The sequence below is a fragment of the Carlito syrichta genome, unplaced genomic scaffold (assembly GCF_000164805.1).
Source record: "Carlito syrichta isolate Samal-C Ts95f unplaced genomic scaffold, Tarsius_syrichta-2.0.1 Scaffold303113, whole genome shotgun sequence".
Classification (NCBI taxonomy): Eukaryota; Metazoa; Chordata; class Mammalia; order Primates; family Tarsiidae; genus Carlito; species Carlito syrichta.
This window is the reverse complement of record NW_007247209.1, coordinates 368458-391124: the sequence shown is the minus strand read 5'-3', so window position 1 is coordinate 391124 and position 22667 is coordinate 368458. Positions and strand designations below refer to the sequence as shown.

Below are 22667 nucleotides of genomic sequence, written 5' to 3'. Positions count from 1 at the left end.
GGAGGGTGTGTGTGACACACACACACACACACACATACACACACACACACACACACACACAGATACAAAGAGAAAGGGAACCAGCAAGAAGCAAAAAGTACAAGGAAAGCTATCAGGAGGCCTTTGGGATGGAAGATTCCCTAACGCAGAATTAAAAAAAAAATTCTTTTGACAATCTTTGATCTCTGTTCAGGTTTTCCTCTGTACTATATTAAAAATACATACAACTGAAAATAAAAATATACTTGCTTTATTTACCAATTTTCTAAAAGGCAAAAAGGTCATAAAAAGACACAAGCAGTCAAACAAATATATTGCACTGTGCGAAGAAAGTTTGGTTTGCATGTGAACAAACCACTTGTCTGGCAAGGCTCAACAAATCATCACACAAACTCTGAGAGCTTATTTACATATCTTTTAGGAATATATTAAAAAGGAGGCTCAGTTTAAAATAGAAAGTTTTTATAACACCCGTGTAAGCATACATACTGAAGAAAACATGACTTGATGCCTGGCATCATGTAAACAAATTCACAAAATAATCCTACGAAGTCAACTTCTCAGCACATGTTGAAGCCACACAGTTAACAATCAATGAGTATATATTAAGTAATAAAATAATGCTGATGGTAAACATTCATAACAGTAGAGTGAGAACGTTTTGGCAGTTTTGTGTTTAGGTGACACAAATGTACCCTTAGATTATCAACTATCCGCTTATGATCTGACTTTACAGGCAGGAAGCAGTCTGTAACATCTAATTCCCATAAAAATGCAGACTGCTACTTTATCTTCGGCATCTAACAGTGATGTTACTTGGTAAATTAAAAAAATTAAAGTGTTCATATGATTATAAAAAATAGGCTTAATATTCAGGCATCAAGTGGTTTTACCATGAAAACCAACTGGATTACAAGGAGACTTCACCTTTCTCTAACTGTTTTTCCATCAAAGAACAAGGACAACCCTGCTTCCTTTTAAGCTTCATAGACTTGGTACAATTTTAAGTTAATTATTTCATCAGTGGTAACTTCGAATTCACACCAGGGATCAACGTTGCATTTTCCAAACAATCTTTGGGATATACGATGCAATAGGTTTTACATAAAGCTGGGCAGACTGGCCTCACTTTTCCCCAAATGTCCAAATGACCTGAAGATGCCGGTGACACTGGCAGAGACCTGAAGCTGCACCAAGCAAGGCTGGGCTCATGGAAAGAATAAGGGCCAGGCATCCAGCCCAGGGTTCAGTGGGAGAGGTGAGCTGAAAGCACAGACACAGTCGGAAGCTGTGGGATTCACAGTGGCAGTGGCTGCTCTCAGCCAGAAGATGTGGGCGTGGCTGGGTGGGGGTGGATGTCTGGACAGCTCCAACTGAAGACGACCAGACACAATTGGGTCCCACATGTGCTGGTTTGCAGAGGGAAGTTACCATAAAGAGATGACTGATAACATATGTTTATCTACATATAGGCCGTCATGGTCTGAAAAGGGGACATGAATGATGTGGAAATACACAGAGGGTCTGGGTGTGCATTAATCTGATGGAGTTGGTTACACAAAAAACTAGGCTGCTTTACTCCAGAGCAAATGTTTCAACTTTGTTCACTACAAACAAAAGCTACGTCAGATTGAAATATTGACCACAACAATACCTGAAGCCAAAGCTGTTGGTTTGCCAAACTATGTTTCATACCATTAAACACAATCGATTTTTAAAAGAAAATAAGAAGAGGCTGTTAGCTCCACTTGGTATGTTTAACAAAACAAAAACCAAAACTTACCTTGACTAAATGATAATTTAAATAAAAAGCAGTCCCAAAGAGAGGACAAAATTTGATCAGATCCAAACACACTCTGGGAAGGCTGCAGTCCTCAGCTTGGAATCACATGTGGCATCCTGGCCACTTGTCACAGCCTGATATGAGGCCTCGGGACAGCCCAAAGGAGGCCAGCAGGCAGTGGTACACTGGACAGAGATCTCATCACATCAAAGGACTTTAGAAAGTGCTGAGGCAACTTCCCTGACACAAAGAGGCGTTTAGTCTTTCTCAAGTTAAATAACAACTAAAATCTTTTCAACCATCCCATAAAACTCCATATTTATATTTTAAATATAAATACGTATTTCTTCCCAAACCTTCCCCACCCTCCAGTTTTAAGTTACCCCTTTAGAAAACTATGTTTTTTTTCTAAAACAAAAAAAGTAACGTGTTACGTGTCCATTTCATTAGAAACAAGCATGAAGATCTTTCATCTCTTCCAAGCACCATCTAATGTAGATCATTGACTGTTGGAACTGAGAATGGCAGGAGCTATGTCTGTTCTTTGTCCTTGTGAATCAAGGGGGGTCCATTTTCCTCTTCTTTGGTGGCTGATGCTTCACTGAGTCCAAGAGAAGGAATATCTTCCTCGTATGGTACACAAATGTTGCCTTTTTCCTTGTTTTCACAGTAAACACATTGCTTAAAATAAAAAAATGTGAGATCAAAAACAAGCATGAGATCTGAAATCTTCATTACAAAAAAGTCATTCAAACTGAGTAAGGTGCAGGTGACCTTCTCATTTGAAGCTGTGGGCAACAAAGACAAAAATCCCTGCCCCAGGGAGCTGACATTCGAGTCGAGGAGTGGGTCAGTAACATAAGTAAGAGGTGTTCTCGAGCATACTGGAAGAGGAATAGTGCTATGTGGATGTGGAGCAGGGCATGCAGAAAGCATGTGTGGAAGACATCTGTGATCGTCAAGTGGACATTCAGAACAGGCCACAGAAAAGATGACTGCAATGGTTTTGAAACATGTCCACACATGCTTTGTGCCTTCTCTCCCAAAAGATGGAGCCTAATTCCTCTCACCTTAAGCCTGTGCTGGACTTAGGAGTTTGCCTCTAGCAAAGAGTGCCTGACTTGTGGTTCTAGGTCATCAAAGCACCCCGTCTTCCTTTTGTTCTCTGTAGGGAAGTTGTCTGTCATGTCAAGAGTACAACCAGGCAGCCCTACAAAGAGGACCCATGGCAAGGAACGGAGGCCTTTGCCAACAGCCAGCACAACCTGATAGGCCTGCAAGTAAGCCTCCTTGGAAGCAATCCTCTGCCACTATCTTGCCTTTAACCTCAGGAGAGACTCAGAGCCAGAACCACCCAGCTAAGCTGCTCTCAAATTCCCACCCCAAAGAAACATGTAACACGTGTTTATTGTTTGAAGTGTTGGGATTATATGCTATGCAGTCATAGATAACAAATACAGCGGCATGTGGAAAAAAGACCTGTAGGAAGCCAGAGTGAGCCATGTGTTTATCTGAGGAAAGAGGAGTCCAAGCAGAGGGCAGGACAAGTGTAAAAATTCTGTGGTAGGAGATGGCCTGGGGATTTTGGGGAGGCCAGCGAAGCTGGAGGAGAGGGTGAGGGAAAGACAAATGGGAGATGGGAGAGGAGGTGTAGGAGGCTCTGCGACCATTTATTCTGACTGAGATGGGGAGTGCTGGAAGGGATCTGAGCTGTGGGTGATATGATCTGACTGGAGGGGGACATGGGGAAACAGTGAGAACAGCATGGAGGCCACTCTGACATCCAGGGGAAGCATCATCATGGCTTGGACCTGGATAGTGATGCTGGAGGGATGAGAAATGGCAGGCTTCTATCCACCTTCAAGGGCAAGCCCAGATGACTTGCTAATGGTCTAGAGGGGTCTGAGAGGAGAGTCCAGGGCAACTTCAAGGCTTGCGACCTGAGCAATGGAAGAATGGAGTCACCCTTGAGTAAGATGGGATGAGAGAAAATAGATTATTCTCTCTGAGGATAATCAGGAGCTCAGTTTTGGACTGGAGATGGACGTCAGGGAATCCCCCCCCACAGACACTATTTCCAGTCAGGAGATAAGAGGAGGTAATCCCGGAGTGATTGCAAATGAAGAAAAGAGGTGCAGACACTGAACCCAAGGGTGGGGAGAGGAGGAAGAGCCCATGGGGAGACCAGGAGGTCAAAGACAGCTTGAAGAGCACGGGGCCCGAAGGCCAGGGAAGGGAGAGCTTCCAGGACAGTCATCCTCACTCACTGATGGTACCAATTCCTAGGCTGAGGACTGAGAGGGCTGAGAAGTGACACTGCATCCTGCTGCTGGAGTACCTTGAGATTTGACAAGAGCACTTACACTGAAGGCACTGAAGGTGGGGCTGAAACTGCCTGGGGGGAGGAGGTGTTAGGAGAGAGCAAGGGAGAGAGGCTAGAGTACACACGTCTGAAAGGACACGTGCCTGGAAGAGCATGACAGCAGTGACTCAGTACTTCCACCATTATGTAGTTATGTAATGGTCTCCATGGACACTGAGGGTTGTGACAGGAGACATGTTTTGTAAAACAGAAAATGGAACTGAAAGAAAGGAAAAACATTCAGATTTTGGCAAGTGATTGAGATTAGATTTTTCAGCCTTTTTGGAAACAATGGAAAGTTATTGGAAGAAAGTTCTTTGAAGTAGACTTATCGGTGTTGCAGTGCCTTTTAAAAAAATATATACTTTTAATTTCAGAGGGTTTTTTTGTTTTGAGTTGGAGTCTTACTCTGTCACCCAGGCTGGAGTGCAGTGACACGCTCACGGCCACTGCAGCCTCGACCTTCTGGGCTCAGACGATCCTTCTGCCTCAGCCTTCCAAGTAGCCGGAACTACAGGTGTGTGCTACCACACCCAGTTAATTTTTTGATATATTGTAGAGATGAGGTCTCACCAAGTTGTCCAGGCTGGTCTCAAACCCCTGGGCTCAGGCAATCCTCTCGCCTCTGCCTCCCAAAGTGCTGGGATTACAGGCTTGCGCCACCATGCCCAGCCTCAGAGTTTTAAATTTATAGAGAAGTTCCCAAGATAGTACAGAGAGTTCCCAGAGCTTACCACCACGTCCACAGCTGTGGGCAGGCCACCTCTCTCCATCCACGGGTGGACCTCATGCAGCTCCTGCTTCTGACCCTCTGTGAATCTGGGCTGGAATTTCTGCAAGACCTTCAGCTTCTGTCTGTCTTCCTTTAAAACTGTTTCTAAATTTCTTCAGAAAGTACATAGGTAAGCTTTAGAATGTCTCAAAGGCTTTTGTTCCTTTTAAATAATACACTCATTTTCTTCCAACTCTTTCAATATTAATAAAGTAGCTTTAGATGATTTTGTTTAATTTCCTTAAATTACTGTGTTTAAGGTAATTAAATCTCCCTAGTAAATAATCCATAGCCTCTCTATTAAAATGATAATCTGAGTCAAGATTTAATTTTACTGTATTTCAAACTAGACCTGGGAGCAGGTGTGACTTTGTCCCCCCTTGGGCTTGGATCTGCACAGCATGGTTCACCTGAGAGATTCTTACCAACCAGACCACATGTAGGATAACCTGTCACTGGCCAACACTGTCTGGACTGCAGCTGCCCTGGAGATGAGCCCGTCTCCCTAGACTGATCAGAGGCCTCAGGGTTAATCTTTCCTACCTTCCTGGCTTCTCCTACCAGGGGTGCTCCTCAATGGCAAAGGCCATTTCTAGTTCCACAGAACAGCCTGACATGGCCTGAGCCTGGGCACAGGTCCAGGGTCATTACAGAGCAGCTGGGCCTTGGATTGGTCACTCACCTTGACCCTTGGTTTCTTCATTTCCATGACAGACAAACACACACATTTACCCCACAGAGTTACTGAGCAACAGAGCAAAAGAGGAAAGGCTGGCACAAATGCTTCATAAAAGTTGAGTGGGGCACCCTGGACAAAGTACCAAGAGCCTACCTTCCTTGCAGGCTGTAGGAAGTTACTCTACAAGGCCTGGCTTACCCTGGCCACACTGCAGGGCTGCACTGGCCCACCTGAGTCATTCGGAGGGAAGCCTGCTTCTCTATTGCTGCACTCAACTGAATCCTAATCTTTCAGAGGATGTCCCACCTGTCTGGATGCTGTGTTGGGGCACTCCTTAACCCCAGACCTCCCCGGGTTCCTAGGAAAGACTGGATGGTTACCGGGAAGGCAGCTGGTATGTCATCATGACACTGTTGTCTGCGTCTGCCATCAGCAGCCAGATGGGATCCTGCAGGACGTACTTAATGAAATGCTCACTTTCTTCCATGTCTGTGTTCATTTTTGCTTTGTGATTATTCTCTGAAGAGTCAATGCTTCCAAAATATTTGCTAGTATGACTTGTGTCACTACTTCCTTTAAAAATACAAAATAGAGGATCAAAACCTTGAAATATAAAATTAAACCCTGCATAATGTGCTTATGTAAAGTCATGACAACTTTTGAGAGCTCAAGAGTTTTATTAGGTAATGAGTGTCAGTGTTGGTGGATTTTTTCCCTTCTCTTTCCAGTTCTTGAATGATCTAGATAATTAGGAAACAGGATATGCTAGTGCCATGGAGGTGATTCTTTCCTGAGGAGGTCCTGAGAAGTTCGGGCAGAGCTATGTCTTAGAAATCTTGATATTCTCTCCCAAGTTTGCACTACTTTTGACTCAGTGCTGACTGCAAGACAACTGTGCTTTTGTAAGAAGGGAGGCAGCTGGCCTGGAGCGTCCCCCAGCCAGCCTCTCCCAGGCAGAGAGGCCTGCAAATGGAGATGAGTGAAAACTCACTTCAGGGAAATAGGAGAGCTTCAATTTAAAAAAAAAATTTTTTTTGAGTTGGAGTCTCACTGTCACCTAGGCTAGAGTGCAGTGGCATGCTCACAGCCATCATAGCCTCAACTTGCTGGGCTCAGGTAATCCTTCTACCCCAGTCTTTCAAGTAGTTGGAATTACAGACGCACGCCACCATACCTGACTAATTTTCAAATTTATTGTAGAGACAAGGTCTTGCTATGTTCCCCACACTGGTCTTGAATCCCTAGGCTCAAGCAATCCTCTTGCCTCCACCTCCCAAAGTGCGGGAATTACAGGCGTGGGCCATTGCACCTGGTGGGAGCTTATATTTTATGGATAGCATGTGTGTTTCTGGTGATCATGATTCTAGATCACACTTGAAAGATCCCAGCCAGTAAAGGCCTGCAGGTGGTTTGTACCCTGTGTTTACAGGGTGAACTAACTCAGAAAAGTAAACCACCTGGGGAGACCAAAGGGCGTGAGGTCTGTAGTGACACCAAAATCAGAAGCAAACAGTTAGGGTATGGAATTTTGATCAGCTAGTGCATGCCACACCGAGCTGGGAGAGTGTCTCCTGTGTGGGTTCGAGGGACCCCTCAGGGAGTACCAGTGTGATGCCTGCTCTGAACACAGAGGTTGGCCTGCGGTTCTGGAGAAGTCCATCGTGTGGGAATCTCCCAAGTGCCTAAAACACACCCACGCCCCCAGTGCCAACATACCTGCCCCACTTGGGGAAGCATCACAGCCCAGCGAGCTGGAGCCCAAAGAGTCTGAGGTGGCAGAAGCTCCGCTCCCCGAAAGGGCCGAACCTGAGGCCGAGCAGAGGTCTTCATTCAATAAGAGGTTCAGCAGGCCGCTGGATGTGGAGAGGGCATCACTGTGCTGGGTGTCTGAAGACTCGTTGTACTTCAGGGACAGGAAAAATACACCACTGTTCAGGGGTTCAGTCATCACACCCACCCATACTAGTGTGTGTTAGACTGAGACACATGCACGGTAGGGATGGAAGAGAGCTGCCCAGCAATCTGCAAAGTTCACTTGTCAAGAAAAAGACCAAATGAGATCATGTGGTCACTGGACTAGGGGTGGCATTTTGCTGGTGCTTGATGAATAATATCAAATTACACTTAATTTCAGGAGAGTCACACCAAAGACTGCAGTGCTTGGGCCACAGTGGGGAAAGCCTTATGCTGCTCCTTGGCCACAGCCTCTTCCTTATGTGCAGCAGATATGGAATCAGGAAAACACCCGCAGCACCTCACAGGCCTGCTTCTCACAGTGGGTGTGGCTCTGCACCCCCAAGTGGGGGTTGCCTTGGGAATGAGGAAGGAGCTTGGCCTCAGAAGCATCCCTGATCCTCAGATCCTTGAAAACCCGGATCAGAGGCCCAGGACCCCAGAAACAGGAGTCAGGAGGTGGCAGACAGACTGAGGGAGCCAATATACCATATTTCCAAGGCTCTGCTTCTTACACAGGAGGGCTTGGACCTCAGACAAAGGTAGGGAGCCCCCAAGATGGTTTCCTCCTTTGAGCGCCTATGATTGCACTTCAGTTAACGCTTCTCTGTACACCTAAGCTCATTCAGAAACACACGAGTGTTTAATCAGAAATAAAATTACAATTGTATCAAGTGATTAAGAATTCTACACCAGCATCCATAAGCCTTCAGAGGATGGAAACTCAGGTGATGCTGGTTTCAGGGCCTCAAAAGCACATGCTCTCCTCCTCTTCCCTTCATTGTGGCACCTGAGTCAGACTCTCTGGTACTGCCCTCTGAGAAGCCTTCATTCTGATATTTAACCTGATTGTGCTTTACCTTTGAAGAGTCATTTAAAAACTCAAGGCCCATAAATGCTATCAAGAAGTCACAGGCCACTGTTAGACTCTGCATGTCCCACAATCTATTCTCTTCCATTCAGATTTCAAGACAATAAAAAGCGTCAAACAATCTACTCTGATAGAATGGCTTAACTAAGAAGCACTATTTTCTGGCACATATATTCATGTGAAAATCTAGTCTGGTAGAAACCTTCAATGTGTACCCCACTGTGTCTGAGCTGAGGATGTGTAGCCTAGCATGGTGTACTATTCGCTGCATGCTCTGGGGAAAGGGCATCAGGAAATTCTTACTGTTGGAGGCTCCTTTGGCTTCCGGTCCCGAGTAGTGCCAGGTTTGCAGTCCGGCGCAGCAGCTGCTGTCCCTGTAACCCCCATGGTCCCTGTGGCCCCAGTGCTTCCCTCAGGGACCTCCTCCAGCTGCAGCAGGTTGAGCTGCAGGGGTGAGCTGCCACGGGATTGAAAGAGTGGTGGGGAGGCCCTGCCCATCGTGGCTGATGGTGGGGTGGCAGGGGTGGCTGGACAAGTGCACGGCTGTCTGGGGAGTGAGGTTCGGCTGGGAAACTCGGGTTGTGAAGCAGGGGTCATCTCTGATGCGAGTGTGGGGTGGCCTGGAAAGTGAGGTTGGCCAGGGAAGAAGGCTTGGGGTAGGTTTGAGATCTCTGGGGAAAAGGAATAGCTGGGTAACATGAATGCCATGACAGGGGCCAAGGGGGTGGGTAAGACCGAGGGCTGGATCGCAAACTGGTGCTGGGCATCCAGGGGCACGGTAGGCACTGCAAAGCTGGCATGGGGAGCTGCTGGCGGTGCTGCCACCATCCCTGGTGCTGGAAACACAGGCAGGGAGTAAGCTGGCACTGGAGTTGGAAAGGGCATAGCTGGGCAGCTGGACTGGGATGTGTCTGAGGGTGACCAAGCTGTGGTGTTCAGGCCCATGAGTGGGAGCCGGTGGGGCACGGGACCCCCAGACCCAGTGCTCTCGGAGGAGTCTCTAGGCTTGACCCGCTTGGACTTTAGTTTTCTGTTCTTTCCAGTTTTTTTCCAAGATGAATCTATTCCAGAAGTATTTCTTAGTCCAGGGGCAGCTAACATATGGAAAACAACTAGAGTTAAAATTTTTTAAAAATGTATGTGATTCTCATTATGTCAATTCTCAGAGACTTATAGAATTTCAGAAACTTGAAGGCACCTCTTAGTTCAACAATCCTCTATGCCCAAATGCCCTCCCAGGGCCTATGTAGTCCACCTTATGGTTTTCCCTGGTTCTCGATGAAGTGAGAAAAATTAGTGCAAAATATTAGGTTTTCCACACAACTAAATTGAATCATTTTAAAGGACAGACCCTAATTGTAAGATCACATTTGTTCTTTCATTCTGGTATTAAAATGTTCTTTCTTTCATGAAATGCTAACATGATAAGTGGCATTTAAGAGATTCTATTTGTAAAAATAAATAAAGAAGCTGGCAAGTATCTGCTGCTCCCCAAAATATGGGGGGGGTATTGGTTTATGAAAATTGAAAGACAGAACCGCTGACCTCATCTAGCTTTCTTATTTTTCAATTTTACAAGCTTTATCACTACATTCCTTAAAGAGAAATGTTTCCTCTTTCACCTTTCAAATAAACTCTGAGTGCAAGATTGGAGGGGAACATTTGCTCTCAGAACCAAATTCTTCAAATTCTTCCTCTCCATATTGTGGACCAAGGCTTTCTTCAGGAGGATAGAGGGATTCAGCCAGAACAGGAGGAACTCTGAGTATATCCCTAGTGCCTCCCTGGAGGAGAGTCCAAGGGACCTCAGTTTTCTCCTCATATCATGCAGAGTAACTTGGGGGCTGTTGCAGCAGGTGTGTGGGGACATCTGTCAACTGTGCCAAAAGGGTGCCATACATTTGTGACATACTGAAGACAAACATGTCAGCCCAAGTCAAACTTCTATGTGAGTGGTAGTTTTACAGTTCAGTCTCTCTATCTGGTGTTTTTCCTAGAAGAAATCTGTACCCTAGTGGGACTAGTGGTTGAAGCACTGAGCTCTTGGGATACACTATCTGGGTCTGGCAGGGCTGCCCTGGACAGCTGTGCAGTCTGTACTACACAAACTACTGGTCTAGGAGATGAGCAAGAGCTGGAACTCTGAACTATTAGAAATAAGGTATTTTAAAAAGTGATGTATTGTCACTTACTTCGTTCACTCAGCTGCCCCTTGGACCTTTCTTGTAAGTAGTAATGGCAATGAGACTGGAAAATGTTGAGTTTCCTTATTTCTTTGAACTTCTGCAGGAAGCTCTGCTCCTCCTTCTGGGTGTGTGTGGCGAGTAACTCCTTGGTAAGGCCCAGCTTCCTGAAGGCCTCCTTCTCCTGACTAAGGCCACAGTGCAGGGAGGGGACCAGGCAGTCGAGGGACTCAGGCCCACTGGCAGCATCTTCTATTGTTTCTGTAACACAAGATCCCAGGTGATCCACATGTGTCCCTTGTATTTATTTTTTTATTTATTCATTCATTCATAGAGACGAGGTCTCACCATGTTGCCTAGGCTGGTCTTTTGTTTACTTCTTGTTTTTAAAATTTTATTTTATTATTTTAAACATGAGGGGTACAAATCACATAAGTGGTCATCGTACAGATGAAGTTTGGGCCTCCCACTGGTCCCTACTTTACCTTATTTGGGATCAGGTACCCTTATTAATGTTATGTGCCCCCCCTTCCCCTGGCAGTAATTCACTGCTGCCAACTTAGGCTGGTCTTGAACTCTTGGGCTCAAGAAATCCTCTCGCTATGGCTTCCCAAAGTGCTGGGATTACAGGCATGAGCTACCATGCACAGCCTGCTCCTTTTATTTTAAACCCACATTGTGTTTATGAACAAAAGAAATCATTCACATGTAAAATCGCTCCCTGATACAAGGGGCACAAGGATGTCTTTGTTTAGCTTTCTAGGAAAGCTCACAGTAAAAGGCAAGAAGCAGGGTGGGACGGCCTCGATTATAGGTGGCTCAGGAACCAGTGGAACCTCAGCTTCAACTCTGTTCTCAAAGATATTCCATGCTGGGCACGGTGGCTCATGCCTATAATCCTAGCCCTTTGGGAGGCCGAGGCGAGAGGATTGCCTGAGCCCACAGGTTCAAGACCAGCCCAGGCAATTTGGCGAGACCTCATCTCTACAATAAATAAAAAAAATTAGTGGGGCACGGTCGTACATGCCTGTAGTCCCAGCTACTTGGAAGGCTGAGGTGGAAGGATCACCTGAACCCAGCAGGTCAAGGCTGCAGTGACCATGAGTGTGCCACTGCACTCCAGGCTGGGCAACAGAGTGAAACTCCAACGCAAAAAAAAAAAAAAGATATTCCTAGGCTGTCCTTAGCTTTTAGAACACAACAGACAAAAGTCCATGTGCTGCATCTTTCTGGTTTGGGACCAAGCAGTGACAGTTGGGGTCTCAAGGGCCCATAGGGATAGACATGACGGGACAGGTGAGGCCCTCTGACCATCCCGAAAGGAAGGATCTGGGGACTGGATCTCTGACTGGCACTTTTTCCCTCATCATCTCCCTCTTCCTAGTAGAGAACAAATTCAGGGTGCATTTTAATCACAGTATTCTGAAGAACAAGGAAACTCAGTCATGAATGCCCTTCGTCACACATCTTGTTACAGCCTGTACTGGCTCCGTCTACAAACAGGGAGAGCTAACGGTCCCTCCTCCTGCTGGTCAGAGGTAAGAGTCTCAGCCCCACCAGGGAAAAGGGTGGTGGTGTGGGGGGACTTGCTTACAGTGTTCTCTCAGCATCAATCAAGGGGGATTCCTGTACCACAATCGGCCCTTCCATACTAAGGCCGGAGCAGACGACTGCAAATGGGTGGCGCAGCAGGGACCAGGAAAGGTTGGTATCTGAGCCCTGGTTGGCTGCACCCCATCTCTGCATTTTATGTAATTGGATGTCCTGGAATCCCCCCTCATTGGGCTACGTTGGGTTCTTCTGCACTTAGAGAAATTTAAAGAAATTTTTAAGATAAAGTCAAACTCACTTTTATTTTAAAAATCTGATTGCCCTCTGCCAAATTCCCAGTCATACCTAACTCCGGCTGTGGCTTTTTGTCTCCTACATGAACAATGGTGCTGCTGTAGCTGCACTGGCTGGTGAGGGACACCACGCTCTCAGCCTTGCCAGGCAATGCCAGTGAGGTCAGGTGAGCGCTAACTTCCGTGTGGCTGTTCTCCTTGGAGGGCAACACTGACTCTTCACAAAAGAAAATGAAAGCAAACACAAAAGAACAATTAAAACGAACCATTCTGATAAGGAACACCACCTGTCTAGACGGCACTCTACTACTCAGGTGACTGCACGGCCTCCACACCAGGCTTCACACAACCCATCCCAGACGCTTTGGCCAGGCATGTAACAATTTGCCCCCAATGTTTATTCATTAGGAGAAAGGTGGAGAAGAAGGAGTTTTGAAAAGGGAACAGTTACATTCTTAAACACAGCAGCTCCGTAGCTGCAGGAAGCTCTGGGTAAGGGGATTCTGTCTGGAGCCAGGCAGCCCTTCTGCAGGCCTGTGGGGAAGGGCTTCTCCAGCTGTCAAGCACCAGCCATAATCTGAGCAGTATCAACAAACAGTTGACTCTACCTCTGTGTGGGTTAGGGTGGAGTCTGTCCAATCACAGGATGAGTGTCCTATCTCTTGTGCTTTTCTCAACAATGGGACATTATTTCTCAGCCCAGTACTGACCATCAGCAACACTAACAACATTTGAACAGCCTACAATCGAATCTGATCTGTGGGGAGTGCTAACATGCATAGGCAGGGATCCTCCAAGATGCACTGAAAATGGGACCCTGCCCTAGAATGACAACTCGAGACCAGTGCATCTGCAGGAGGGGGCTCAGGGGATATCCTCAGGTCTCCAGCAGCCCCACTGGGTTCCTGTTCTCAAAGCCAAGGCTCTGAGACCAGAATCAACTTAACCTTTTGGCTTGTAAGCAGGCTGACTTTTGAACGACTTTGATCATTGAAAAAATAGCCTATACTTTGACACTGTATCCATAGAAGCCACTCTGACATCTAATCTGGTTCTACTACATAGCATTTAAGTTAGCACACATTTAACAACTCAAAACAGACCAGATACCTCCTGTGTGCAGCCCGGGGCTGACTGTGGCCTTTCGTTTATCACTGGACCTCAGTGTTGGGATGTTTGCCGGGAACTCACACTTCCTCTTCAGGGTGGTGGCCTCACTGCAGCTCTCCAAGTACCTGCATGGAGGATGTGAACGGTGGTGCTATCCAACACAAGAGGTAGGAAGGTGCGTGAGACGGCAGAGGGGTTGGAACCGCCAGCATACCTGATGACACTGTCCAGGCAGCTGATCTGCTGATAGGAGCAGGCAGGCTGGTTCTTGCAGGCTAGCTCCTCAGGAAAGCTGACTCTGGGGAAGCTGGCCCCTGAGTTGTCCATTTCTGTGACTGGGACAGCTTTCGTCTGAGCCGGGGGACCACTTTGCATTTCTGAAAAAAATGACAAAATTATACTTCCATTGAGTACTTCTTCACCCAAAGAGCACTCTATATTTGGAAAGCATTTTAATTCCACCAAAAGATAAGGCTGGGGACTCAGCATATGCTTTTAGGTACGGAGACCCAGTGACAGCTCAATATCCAGCAGCCCTCTGTTGTGAGCACCTCGGTGCCCTCTGCAGAGGGACCTTGGAAGGAACTGTCATCTGGGCCTAAGGCATGCTTCCCTGGGGTTCAAGCTGTCCCCAGGGGTCAGGAACTCAGCAGCGGGAAAGGCCAGTTCTCACGTGAGGCCCTAAACTTTAGGGGCAAATTAGATCCCAGGTGCTTTTTGCTCTTCCTGAGCATGTCAGTGTTTTCACGTGTTCCCTGATGTTAATGATCATAATGGTAACCACCTCCTAAATTGTGCTGTGGGTTCTATTTTTGTCCTCACCACACACACCACATGCTTATCCTCCTCAGGGACCTCAAGAAAAGAGCTGTGACCAGCTCATTTGTATATCCCCAACACCCAACACAGAGTCCAGCATGCAGCATGTTCACCAACATCTCCCAAAGGCCAAAAATCTCCAAAGGCCAAAGAAGGGGTGAGCCTACCAGGTTGAGAGGACTGTGCGTGTGTGCGTGCGCGCTCACGTGTGTGTGTGTACCTGTATGGGTATGCATGCTTGTGTGAGAAATGCACACTGGACAGAGAGGACAGCATGAGCCAAGCATGTGAAACCACCTAAGCAGTGTGGCAATGTGATGAGGAAGGGTCTGCTGCAGTGGGGATGGGCTGTACCTTACACTTCAGACAGGTTTGCAGCTGGGCAGACTCCTGAGATGCTTGGGTATGTGTGTGAATTAAGCTTGTATGAGTGCAAGCACATGGCCACAGAGCCACTCTATAGAATGAGAACAGCCAAGGCCATAGCTCCTAGGCATGATCAGCAGGCAGGCCTGGGGACAGAAAGGCACATCTGGCCATACCAAGACAGGCCCGCAGGGCATCAGATGCCCAGTGTGGACATTAGCATGTGCATTTGTTGAGCAAGTGAAGGCCTAGATACCCTTCTCTCACAGAAGGAGTAGACTCTGGAGAACAAGGGTGAGGGTGCAGCAAGCATGTGAATGATAGATACCCTGCCAGAATCAGCATTAAACCCAGATCCCTCTTTTTACCTGGCCATATGAAAGTTTTACCAATAAAATACTACCTTTAAAAAAAATTACCTGAAAAAGATTTTTTCTTTTGCTCTTCAGATTCATACGAATAATGACTTCTATTTTTGGTCTTGCTACCATTTTTATAAATTTCCTTGAGGAAAAACAAATGAACATGTTATTCATTCTAGGAGACCTTCTTTAGTTTGTCCTGCACAGTGAGAACAGAAAACAGCTGAGATAATCCCAGCACCACACAAAAGTAAATTCTGAATGAAAACTGACAGATGCAGAGCTAGATGAAACTTAATTGAAGATCCTGAAGAACAGTTTAAAAATAAAGCGAAATGGCGCATTACATTTTCTTCTTTCTATCCTATAGTTAAATCTTCACTTTTGCTTGCTTTAAATCATTTTCATCCAACCTCTGGCTACAGTTTCTAGCTGCTTCAACTCTTAAGAGAGTATAAAATAAGTCCCAAGTGAAGAAAGTTTAGAGAGTTAGCAGAAATGGCTGAGATTAGAAAGACTTTGGTGACTGCCAAGGGTTATCTTTTAATGTGATTTTTAACTTTGGATATGCATCTACAGACTTGTTTTCTCAGAAAAAAGAACAAAGAGGACGTACGGCTCTCCTCCGGCGAGAATCCTCGTGGCCGTTGCTGTCACTAGAGGAGGTCTGGCTCATGAGATGCTCATGGGACCCATTGCTGCCCAGACTCCCATAGCCACTGGAGCCGCTGTGGGGGACAGGCTGGGGAGACAGCAGACAGCATTACGGACACACCTGGAGCCAGGTGAGCTTTCCCTGGAGCTGCAGCGCGTGGTGATCCTCCCAACATGTCCTGTTTTACGGAGGCCGGTGACCTGCCCAAGGTCACATAGCAAGGACAAAGGGGGCTAGGGTTTACAGCCCAGGGTCTTCCAATGGTGGACTCCTGGGCACCACCCACAGTGCCCCATCCCCAGATATGCAGTCACTGTAGAGACTCCACTAAAAGGGAATTTGTTCAACCCGCTCACAGCTATGGCCAGTTATGGGTCTATTGAAGGGTCCTACAAGCAAAAAATATTGCAACAGTTTCACTCCATAGCCTATAGGTACCAAGTAGCAGAAATCTCTTCAGGTACGGGGCTGACTAAGGTAACATTGATTTTTCTTGACTACAATGTCCCCAAGTCCCAGCACTTTGGATAAAATTGAGACCTACACCCATGGGAGGTCACTCAGGGACTGTGCAGCCACGTAGGGGTGCAGAGCCTGGACATGTGTTTCTGCGGCTCATTCAAGGTTGTAGTTCATACAGACATCCGAATGCTAGGGTGGGAACAGCCAAGGGTGCATTGGACTGTCTTAGGTAGGGACAGACTATGCCCAAACCTGCCACTTGAGGGTGTTCAGAAAACAGCAGGAGTTGTCTGAGAAGATGTGCCAGGACTAGGATGTAAGGCAGAGCCCATGACCTCTGGAGGAGTCTGGACTTCAGGACATGGGGGCGCTCAGGCTGTTACATGGGGTAGGGCGTGTGGGTACCACACCTACCTGCAGCAGCAGCCGGTGGATCTGCTCTGTGAGCTCTTGAATGCTGGGGTATGGGGCCTTCTCCTCTGTGCATGGATGAGCTGCAAACACATCCTCATTCAAAGGGCCCCTGTGCGGTTTTAATTTGTCTTGTTAGACAGGGCCCCACAGCAGGGCCTCTCTGGCATTGAGAGTACAATTGCCACACGCAGCATGCCCAGGTGGGCTCTCTGTCTCCCCCCTGCAGTCCCTCATTCTGCTTGAGTGGGGTCCCTCCCACCTGGGGGCAGGGGGCAGGACATCCCTAGCCTGCTGCTGGACTCCTCCACAGGTAGGTGGTGGGAGGTGCCTTTGGTCCTGGCCTCCCAACCCCTCTACCATCTGCTGGTGGGAGGTGGGAGATGGGAGGTGAGGATGACCTGGAATGCCAGATGGAGACCCCTGAGTCGACCCTGGGAGCACTCACACCCTGACTTTGTGCCTCCCGATGATGAAGGAGATTTTCCTGCTCCACGGGTTGATGAAGCTGGACCAGCTGGTGTCCAGCGTAATGTACTCCCCATTCCGGGCACGGAACCGAATGGGAGAATAGTCGAAAGGCTGCCCACCGGACTGCAGGACTAGGAGAGTGAAAAACAGTGCTCAGTGGGGAAAAGGAGCAAACAGGGCTCGCAACAGAGAAAAGACAAGCCAAGTCAAGATATACTTGGGTCCAAGGTCATTTGCAAACTTCAGGAACGTGAATATTTCTTCAAAGCCAATGCTTTCAATCTCCCATTTCTGTTCTCATTTATTTATTTATTTTGAGTCAGAGTCTCACTCTGTTGCCCAGGATAAATTGCAGTGGCACGATCACAGCTCACTGAAGCCTCAGCCTCTTGGGCTCAGAGAATCCTTCCACCTCAGCCTCCCAAGTATATGGGACTACAGGTATGCACCATCATGACTGGATAATTTTTTTTTTTTTTTGTAGTGATGAAGTCTTGCTATGTTGCCTAGGCTAGTCTCAAACTCCTGGGCTCAAGTACATCTCTTGCTTTGGCCTCCCAAAGTGCTGGGATTACAGATGTGAGCCATTGTACATGGCCAGTTTACGCTTTTAACTGCAACAAGGAGGCTGTCTCTTGCAGAGGCTGTTTCGTCTTTACAGCGTCATCTACTTCTCTGAGGCCTGGGCTTGTTGAAGACACGTGTCATCCACTCCCCTGGCCTAGTTAGTATAGTACCTTCCCAGTCACGGCTGAATTGATCTCCTCTCCTCTCATTGGCCATTGAGGACAACAGTAAAAATGATATGCCAAGGGCTGAGGGACAATTGGTCACAAAGAAACCCACCTGACTTTACCATTCTCTTGACTCCACCTAGTGCTGTAGCATTAGGCCTCAAGAAGGGAGGCAGAACAGCCACCAGCCACTCATCCTTAGCTGATCTGACCTGTTAGTGCTTGGATCGGTCTTAGGAAGAAGCCCCAAGAGCATATGAGCCTCTGTCAAATGATTTAGGATATACCATGAAAAGGGAACCTACTCTTTTTGTGGATGGCCAGCATCAAGGGTCTGTCACTGGGGTGAAGCTGCACAAGCACAGGGGTCTCGATCAGGTCCTGAGGTAGATAGCCCAGGAGAGGGACCGCCCTGGAAGGCAAGCACACACATGCTAGAATATGGCTTCCGAACAGGGGAGATGGCCTCTAAAATCTACCTTATTCACTGGAAAAAGAAGACAAAACTTCCCAGAGATCAAAATATGGGTAGCCGAGTGAACAGACAGCTAGCTAGTCTTTCAATTTATTAGCAAATGAAAATCCTAGTGATTGCTGAATCTGTGACTCCTGTGTAATGGATACTTAGTCCATTTGCTAGGACCTAAGTGCTTAAGCTTTGTGTCTTTTCTCCTGAAAGAAATCATGATAACATTTTTGGTTTGCTTCTTCCAGGATCTTTTTCTTTTTCATGTCATTCATTAGTTTGGTCACATGTGGCCTGGCATGGGTTTTTGTTTCACAAGTTTTGCCTGAGCCATGGAAAACACTTTCTGTGTGCACCCTTTCCAGCTCAGGGCGTTTTCCTTCTCGTATTACTTTGGCCAGTGTGTCCAGTCAGTTTACTGTGACTTCTCCAGGCGTCGCAGTAACTAGCTGAGGCCTTTGCTCTGTGGCTATCACACCTCCTCTTGGAGCTGTTGCTCTGCTCAGTCGCAGGACAAGCTGAATTTCTGCAGCACCTCTGCTTGTTTGTATCCAGCGCCCTCTGCTGGCTCAGTCTCCTCTTCCCAGCTGCATCTCCAGCTCCTTGCATATAGGTATTTTCTCAAACTCCTCTGCTTGAGTGGAAGAACCACCTCCCTGTATCTTTAGATTAAAACTTCCCTATTCCTCATGGTACAGAACTTTCTCATGTGTCTGGCGTTATTTTTTAAAATATTCTCCTTGTTTGAGGCACTCTCTAAGCCTCATATTTTCCTTTGAACAGATATACAGAATGTTCCTGGCACCCTCCCAGGTCAAGGCCTGACCCAGGAGGAGAAAAAGGAGGTGGAGGACAACGAAGGGGAAAGAAGAGCAGAGGAGGGGAAAGAAAGAGGGGAGAAGGGAGGGAAAGAGGGAGCCCTGGCTACCTGCCCCGGCTGGCCTTGGGGCTCTGTGAGTTGGGGTGCCCGCAGGCTTTACTAAGGAAAGTTCTGCAAACTGTTACCCATAATGCCATGTGCACCTGCTCACCAACTCCCTGCACAAGACTGAGACACCTGGGAGTAGGGGGGGAGGGGTTGCAGACAGTTCCAAGAACTCAGAAGGAATAAAATCTCCTGACATTGCTTTACAATGCAGCTCCCAGGCCCCACCCTCCAATATCCTAGTTCAGCAGGACAGGGTGGGGTCCAGAAACCTGCATCTTGAAACTGTCTCTCTGGTGATTCTGCCCTAAGTGGTGGTGGAGAACACACCTGAGCAATCTGGGGCTGAAGGTGAACAGAGCAAAACTTCCCCAGGAGGCTGTGTGGCCTGACTCCAGGGGTGCAGTTCTTGTGTCCCTAGGCCAGGTGCAGACAATGGGGAGGACCTAATCCTCTACAGCTTCTAGGAGGCAACCTGGTTCGTTTCAGGAAGCCCAGCTTGATGGTGTTTCTTGGTTCACTTCCCATGGTGTCTTCTGAGGGCACATCTCCCCAAGTACTGCCAATAGCCCAAGCATTTTCTATGTTTTCATGCACCTGTGGAGGAGCAGCTGGGAGAAGGCACACGGAGGGGACAGAACCCACTCAGAAGTGGGGTGTTTCCAAATCTGACTGGGACAATTTGTACCTGCTATAGCACCCGGGGTGGGAGAGCCAGAGAGAGGAGCCTGAGCAGAGCTCTGAGCAGAGGTACGGAGAGGACCCTTTCCCACAGAGCAGCTTCCGGCACACATGATGAAAGATGGGCTTCTACTGGAATCCTGTCCACAGCATCTCTGGCTTCAGTCCTAGCACTGGCTCCAGGCTCCCTGCTTGTACCATCATTTACTCAAAATGAGTTTCAACAGGATAATAAAGACAGGCTTAATGAGAATGATCAACAGTTCTCCAGAAGGCCCCAATTAACAGTGTCCACATTGAGAAGTTTATAGTGAAACTCTTATTTCTTCTTCTTTTTTTTTTTTTTAAGAGATGAAGTCTCACTATATTTCTCAGGTTAGTCTTGAACTCTGGGCTCAAGGACTCCTCCTGCCTCAGTCTCCCAAACAGCTGAAATTATAGGCATGAGCCACTGCACCCAGTTATTCTATAATTATTTCTTTGCCTATTTATAATTAAACATTTTGTCCATTATCATTCATGTAATCATAAAGATAACATGCAGTCTCAGCTTTAGCTACATAGTTTTCACATAAAAAAACATTAACATTCCTTGAGCTTCATTTAAGTTGTTATTAAGTAACTACTAAGATGACGATGAAATACCAAGTGTCTTGTGAGGGAATCTGGTGATATGAAGAATGTCATATTGATTCCCAAACAAGTGACAGTGTAGGGAGAGCAGGGGCAGAGGGACAGGTTGATGATACCACCTACCTTTCATCCACATCCTGGAACAAACAATTCGGTGTGTGGGTGGTTGTAAAAATTCTCTTTTCAGGAGGAATTCTAGGGGCTGAAAGAAGAGAATATTATATACACTTCTGATTCCATGAAATAAATATTTAATAACATTAGATGAAAACTACTAGAATAACAGACAGCTAAAGAAAAATTTAAAATGTGGATGCTGAACAACAGAGTCCATCACATAGTCAGGAGGGTGGACTCTCGACCAGTGACCACCAGCCAATTTTCTCAACTTATTTGTGTACTAGTTTTAGTCTAGTAAAAAAAGGAATTGCCACATGGATCACATATAGACTTCTCTTAACAAAGAGAAGTTCCTCTGCTGAAAGTTCCTCTTCATGATTTTTAAGATGAAGCAAGAGTGATATGAACAAAACTGTTTTTCGTTTTCTGTTTTGTTTTGTTTTTTTGAGTTGGAGTCTCACTCTGTCAGGCTGGAGTGCAGTGGCACGCTCCCGGCCTCGACCTGCTGGGCTCTAGCGATCCTTCCACCTCAGCCTTCCAAGTAGCCAGAACTACAGGCGCGCGCTATCACGCCTGGCTAATTTTTTAATTATTGTAGAGATGAGGTCTCAACAAGCTGCCCGGGTGGGTCTCGAACCCAGGGGCTCAGGCAATCCACTCACCTCGGCCTCCCAAAGTGCTGGGATTACAGGCTGAGCTACCAAGCCTGGCCAACAAAACTTTTTTTTTTTTTTTTTTTTTTGAGTTGGAGTCTCACTCTGTCGCCCAGACTGGAGTGCAGTGGCCACTCCCGGCCACCGCAGCCTCGACCTGCTAGGCTCCAGCGATCCTTCCGCCTCAGCCTTCTAAGTAGCCGGAATTACAGGCATGCGCTACCAACCCGGCTGATTTTTTGATTTATTGTAGAGATGAAGTCTCGCTGCCCAGGTGGGTCTTGAACCTGCAGGCTCAGGCAATCCACTCACCTCAGCCTCCCAAAGGCGCGGGATTATAGGTTGAGCCACCAAGCCCGGCTCAACAAAACTATTTTTAAGAAAATTAGTTACATGCTTGGATTAAAAATTCTTAGCATATGTCACTGTATTGGAGAACTTCACAGTTTCTAAGGTGGGCAAAGGTAACTGAGTAATTTGCATAAAGGAGGTCATATTCAAAATTTTGCTCAACTACCAAATTCATGAACAAAACATTCAAACACCCAAAACTTTTCATTCTTGAAGGAGACTGATAATTTGGGGGAATAACTTGTTGAAATCTAAGTACCCTCTCCACATCCTTACTGAATATTTGGAAGAGAACATTCTATATGCAGGAATACATATTTAAAATATTTCTATCCTTTTAAGAAGTGCATTTTAAAAAAAGATATCCTTAGCTACTGAAAGATTATAAGTATAATGAAACATGGACTAAACTGGCTTCCCTGTAGTTAAGATGGATCACAGGAAGGAATGATCAAGGTGGCACAGTGCCTTGGGTCCCTTGGGCTTCGAGGGAAACCCAGGCTTCGTTTTGGGGGGGAGCTTGGGGAACCAGGAGAGTTACTGGTGAGATAAGCTGGCAGGATGACTGGATTTCTACAGGCGAGGTGGAGGGAACAGTGCCAGGCAGAGGAAATGGCTGGAACAATGGCTGGGGGTCCAGAACACGCTAGGCATACAGAGGCACAGCAAGCAGGCTGACTCGATGGGGAAACCAGTGCATGTCTGGGAGGAAGGGAAATTCAGGGAGATGTTAGGTAGGGAGAAAGAGGGAAGGGAGGAAAGCCTTGCACCTTATTTCCTAGGTGAAGCAAGTGCAGGGTCCTCTGGACTGTTTGGGGTTCTGGAGTAAGCAGTGGTGTCACTGCCCTTCAGAGGGGCCTACAGGTCAAAGCATGGGCCTGAGATGAGGATGGGAGCTCAGACCTGTCAGAGCTGCTCTCACTTTATAAACAAAAGGCAGAGTGACCAAGGAAAGGGGAGAAGGGGTCATAGCAGTGGTCTTGACAGGGGTGAGAAAAGCT

General features: G+C 47.0%; 1 protein-coding gene across 1 annotated transcript in view; it reads right to left on the bottom strand.

Annotated features, from left to right (window-relative positions):
* Positions 1–228: 228 nt before the first annotated feature.
* The window catches only part of PER2 (period circadian clock 2), a 44011-nt gene continuing 21572 nt past the window's right edge, over positions 229–22667 (bottom strand). Inside the window, exons 9-23 of the mRNA XM_021712172.1 lie at positions 20666–20744; positions 18143–18249; positions 17081–17234; positions 16636–16744; positions 15721–15846; positions 15162–15246; positions 13772–13934; positions 13558–13682; positions 12500–12664; positions 10613–10864; positions 8724–9514; positions 7313–7499; positions 5977–6169; positions 4880–5030; positions 229–2464 (exon numbers count right to left, since the gene is read on the bottom strand). Coding sequence (XP_021567847.1) covers positions 2315–2464; positions 4880–5030; positions 5977–6169; positions 7313–7499; positions 8724–9514; positions 10613–10864; positions 12500–12664; positions 13558–13682; positions 13772–13934; positions 15162–15246; positions 15721–15846; positions 16636–16744; positions 17081–17234; positions 18143–18249; positions 20666–20744 — 2837 coding nt within the window. The 3' untranslated portion in view covers positions 229–2314. The remainder of the gene's footprint in view (positions 2465–4879; positions 5031–5976; positions 6170–7312; positions 7500–8723; positions 9515–10612; positions 10865–12499; positions 12665–13557; positions 13683–13771; positions 13935–15161; positions 15247–15720; positions 15847–16635; positions 16745–17080; positions 17235–18142; positions 18250–20665; positions 20745–22667) is intronic.